Here is a 4282-nt window from a genome sequence, read left to right on the forward strand (position 1 = left end):
TATAGATGGTCTCACACTTTGAATTTGTTCTGTTGTGTTGAGTTTAAAGTTGCACCAGTTGACTGACACAAATCAGCTAATTTACATTTTTAACTACAGAGAGAGAGTTTTATCCTGTGTATCTGTGCTGACACTGATGCTTAAAAAGTTTAAACACCTTCGAAAATGACCTCACAAGGATTTTGTTCTGGTATTTTTGTTACTTTGGAAACGTAGATGTTAACGCTTTAGCAATTAAATTTATTTCATTTTAGCACTGACGCAGAAAAGTTCAGCTGCACTGAAAATCCTGCACAGTGTTACCTTTTTAAAACAAATTTTGTATCAAAGTCAAAGTTTTTTATTTGTCATTCGCACCACATGTGGTGCATGCAAGGAATGATAAAAATGCAAGCATTGCTCATGGACTGTCTAAAGAGTCTCTGACACAAAAAGTAATTCCAGAAGATTAATCTGTGAAGTGGTAAACTTCTAATGTTGTTTGTAGAGTGTGTAAGTTTTTTATCAAAAGTCCAGGGATGTAAAACAAAGTGCAGGTTGTGTTATTTTACCACCAGCCCAATTTCTGAGAAGTGACACAACTTGTGCATAGCATTTTGAAATAATTGATCTTTAATGTCATAAGATTGTCTGCTTAAAGTATGAATTGAGACATTTAACCATTTTTTGGCTGTTATGCATTTAAGAAAAAAATTCCCGAATGATAATTTAATGGCTGCTTTGACATCATTCCACTTTATTTATTTATTTATTTATTTATTTCCGATGTTTGTGTACGTTCATCAGTAACTGGCTGTTGTGTCCCATTTTGGCCTGTAGATGGCAGCATGCAGCGTCTTTTCACACCGGAACAACATGCGGTCACGTGACACCTAACAGGAAGTAAATAAACTGCGTTCCCGCGCAGTCAAATCGATTCGGCGAGCTATCTCGGTTTAAAAAAAAAAAATCCGAGGAAAATGGACGAGCTATATTTGGACAATATTGACGAGTTTGTCAACGACCACAACAAGATCGTACGCAGGCTTTTGATTCTTGATGTTTAGTTTATTTTTGTTTTACTTGCGGTTTAAGATGTGAGCGCATGAGCTAGCTTGAGGTGACTAGCAGCGAATTTTCGTAGAAAAATCTCGCAGTTAAACATAATCTTGCTTTCACCAATATAATTATGTTAAGAACTGGATATTTTAATATTTACTTTTATATTTGGGATTTTGTTTGCTTTATTCGGCTCTAAATTATATTGTGTATTTAGCCTCAACTTATTAAGAAGTCCTGTTTTTAAGTTATAACTAACCGCTAAGTTAATAATAATAATCATTTTATTTAAAAAGCGCCTTTCATGACACCCAAGGACACTTTACAGTAAGAACAAAGATCAACAGGAATAAATTACATAAAGAATATAAAATGCATAAAGAATATAAAATGCATAAAGAATATAAAATACATACAGCAAAGTTAAGGGTAAGCAAGTCTAAAGAGGAGTTTAGTTAAAACAGGAAAAGAGTGAATGTGTATTTCAATAAGATCTATACTCTGATCGAAGCAAAATATTGGCTAAGAAGCGCAGAATAAACTAGAATTAATTTTACAGACACTTTTGTATCTAAACTTTTTTATTTTTCAGGTAACTTATAAATGGCTGAGCCAAACACTCGGAGTCCATGTCAACACAGCTAAACAGTAAGTTGTTCTGCTTTTTCTTCAAGCCAAAAAGAAAAAGCTGAAGATCTATGGCTAAATTAAAAACAAGGACATTTTAAACGATTGTTTTTTTTTTTCCTTGGAAAATATTAGTTTAAAGTCATACAATTAAAATATTTATTAATCGCAATTAAATGTTTTGACATGGCAGAGGGTCCTGCAGTTTTTTGTTTACTGGTGTCAGTTTTGTTGTATGCATTTTAATAAAGAATAACAGTGAGTTAAATTCAACTCCAGTTTAAAGACTAGATACAACCTTGTTTTATGCAGTAATAATGTAAACATAGTCTGCTATGACGGCATTTATAAAATACTACGTGAAGGAAAAAGGTGTGAAGAAGAGAAGCTCCACTATCGTCAGCATCAAACACGCAGATGATCTGCTTTAAAAACGTATTCAAAAGAAAATAGGCTATAGTCTTTTATATAAGTTTGTTGTTTTCCAGAATGCTTTACCATTACTTGGAGCACAAGCGAAACGAGAGCTCACCTCAGCTCCACGCTACTTATCTTGTGTCAGGGAAATCTGTGGACAACGGTCAAACCGTGAGTAATGAGAAACTCTGGTGGAGACTTGGGTCTTTCTAAACTCTTAAAAAGTTGAGGTAATTTTATTGTTGCTAACTTTCATTCTGTTTTGTTTTTTTAGTGTCACAAAGTGTCAGTTGTCAGAGAAGAGCAGCTGGAAGGTTTGCAAATATTTCCCACATCACAACAGAGTATTTATTTTTCACCGTTTGATTGATATCAGTTTAATTAGTTCCTACTAGTTTGTAAATAAGCCCTATTATCAAGTGTTATATGAAGCATTTGTATCTCTTTGTGTCCTAATGCTTTGTTTACACAAGAAAACTGTGTAAATTGTGCTGTTTGCTTTTCTCTGCAGATTTTAAATTAAAGATGTCTCTGGTAGCGAGCGTTCATGTCTACAGCGTGCAGAAAGCGTTACTGAGAGACAGCGGCCCCCTCTACGGTGTTGACTATGATGTTGTGAAAGACAATCTAAAGAACTGCAGCAAGTATGTCGGCTTTTACAGCAGCCGAAGGGTCCGTTTTCTTTTAACGTGTTCAGCTGACGGTCGGTTCTTCTTCTTTGTAGATACAGTGCCATACGGTGCTCCAGCGCAGTACCCATGTCCTCCATGGAGCTGCAGCAGGCGCGGGAAAAGGTGCAAGCATCGACATCTGTGCCTGAAAACAAAACATCCGCCTTCAATGGGGACAAAGGTGTGACTTCCAAACCAACAAGCAAGCCACCAAAAGGCATCATGGGACTGTTTTCAAATAAATCTACATCGAAGAATCAAGACGGCAGCAAAGATGTTAAACCTGAACAGAAAGAAGATGTTCCTGTGGTACGACTGTTGTCTCAGGGTGATAAGTAAACGGTTTGCAGAACAGCAGAGGGGTCACTGTCTTTTGTTTTTCAGATGGATCCTCCTAAAAGTAAACCATCTGTAAAGGCCAATCCGATAGCGAACTTCTTTGGGAATCAAACAAGTGAGTTAAATTTTAGTAGCGTGTAAAGAAAGATAATTAAAAAAAACATGAACCGACTTTTAATTGACTTTATTATTAAAAGTTGCTAAATTCACCAGTCTAAGTCAGATCTTCTCTATTCTGTTCAAATAAAGGACGGATATTAACTTCTCAGTTCTGTTTATTGAATGAAATAAGAAAGAAACCAATTTTACAGTTTAAGCAGGATCGTCGTTCTCTTGTTTTTTTTATATTAATGTTTGTCGCTTCTCTAGAGAAACCTGAAAAACCCATAAAGGAGGAGCGGGAGGCTCAGTCGTCCGTCACAGCTGAGCACAAACAGAGTTCCCAACAGAAGGAAGAGCCAGAACCTGCAGCCGAGCAGCAGCCAAAAGACGTCAAGACAGACTCCAGGAGGTGTGTGTTGAAGATCAGAGGTTGAACTTGAAAGATAGAAACCAAATAGTCCCGTAGATAATCAAACCAGGATCTGTTGCCCTCAAAACGGCACAGAAGTCAGAGTGATGTAAACACTTTGATGGCGATCAAAGGTGGATCGTTTGTGACGTAACGTGTGTTTTCTTCTTGGATAAAAGCAAAACTAAACGTATTGAAGAATCTGATGGTGAGGAGGAGAAAATGGAGAAGAAAAAGAGGCGACGGATCAAACGACCAGAACCAGACAGCAGCGATGAAGATGGTCTGTTTTGTTTTCTACAGACTTATATTTATTATAATTTAGACTTCTTTTTTTTAATTTTATTGAGTTCAAGGTTTCAAAAACAGTTGGAAGTGTGTGCAATAAATATTAAGTTTGTTATCATTAATCAGTGGTGGGCACAGCTAAACAAAAAGTTAGATTTTCTAATTCGGCAACTTAAAAAAGTAGCTTCGCTAACGCTAAACCGCTAAAAAGATCAAATTGATCGTAAACTAACGCTGAAGCGCTAAAAAGATCAAATTGATCGTAAACTAACGCTGAACCGCTAAAAAGATCAAATTGATCGTAAACTAACGCTGAAGCGCTAAAAAGATCAAATTGATCGTACACTAACGCTGAAGCGCTAAAAAGATCAAATTGATCGTAAACTAACGC

The 4282-nt window shown here is 36.2% G+C and overlaps 1 protein-coding gene across 2 annotated transcripts in view; it reads left to right on the forward strand.

Moving 5' to 3' along the window:
* Positions 1-876: 876 nt before the first annotated feature.
* The window catches only part of pold3 (polymerase (DNA-directed), delta 3, accessory subunit), a 7081-nt gene continuing 3675 nt past the window's right edge, over positions 877-4282 (forward strand). The window contains exons 1-9 of one of the 2 annotated variants that reach the window (XM_037681918.1): positions 877-1016; positions 1631-1686; positions 2154-2253; positions 2357-2396; positions 2594-2726; positions 2807-3062; positions 3138-3207; positions 3462-3603; positions 3783-3886. In XM_037681918.1, coding sequence (XP_037537846.1) covers positions 960-1016; positions 1631-1686; positions 2154-2253; positions 2357-2396; positions 2594-2726; positions 2807-3062; positions 3138-3207; positions 3462-3603; positions 3783-3886 — 958 coding nt within the window. In that variant the 5' untranslated portion in view covers positions 877-959. The remainder of the gene's footprint in view (positions 1017-1630; positions 1687-2153; positions 2254-2356; positions 2397-2593; positions 2727-2806; positions 3063-3137; positions 3208-3461; positions 3604-3782; positions 3887-4282) is intronic. The other variant, XM_037681919.1, reaches the window with a different exon arrangement.

This window comes from Nematolebias whitei, chromosome 9 (assembly GCF_014905685.2).
Source record: "Nematolebias whitei isolate Nwh7 chromosome 9, NemWhi1, whole genome shotgun sequence".
Classification (NCBI taxonomy): Eukaryota; Metazoa; Chordata; class Actinopteri; order Cyprinodontiformes; family Rivulidae; genus Nematolebias; species Nematolebias whitei.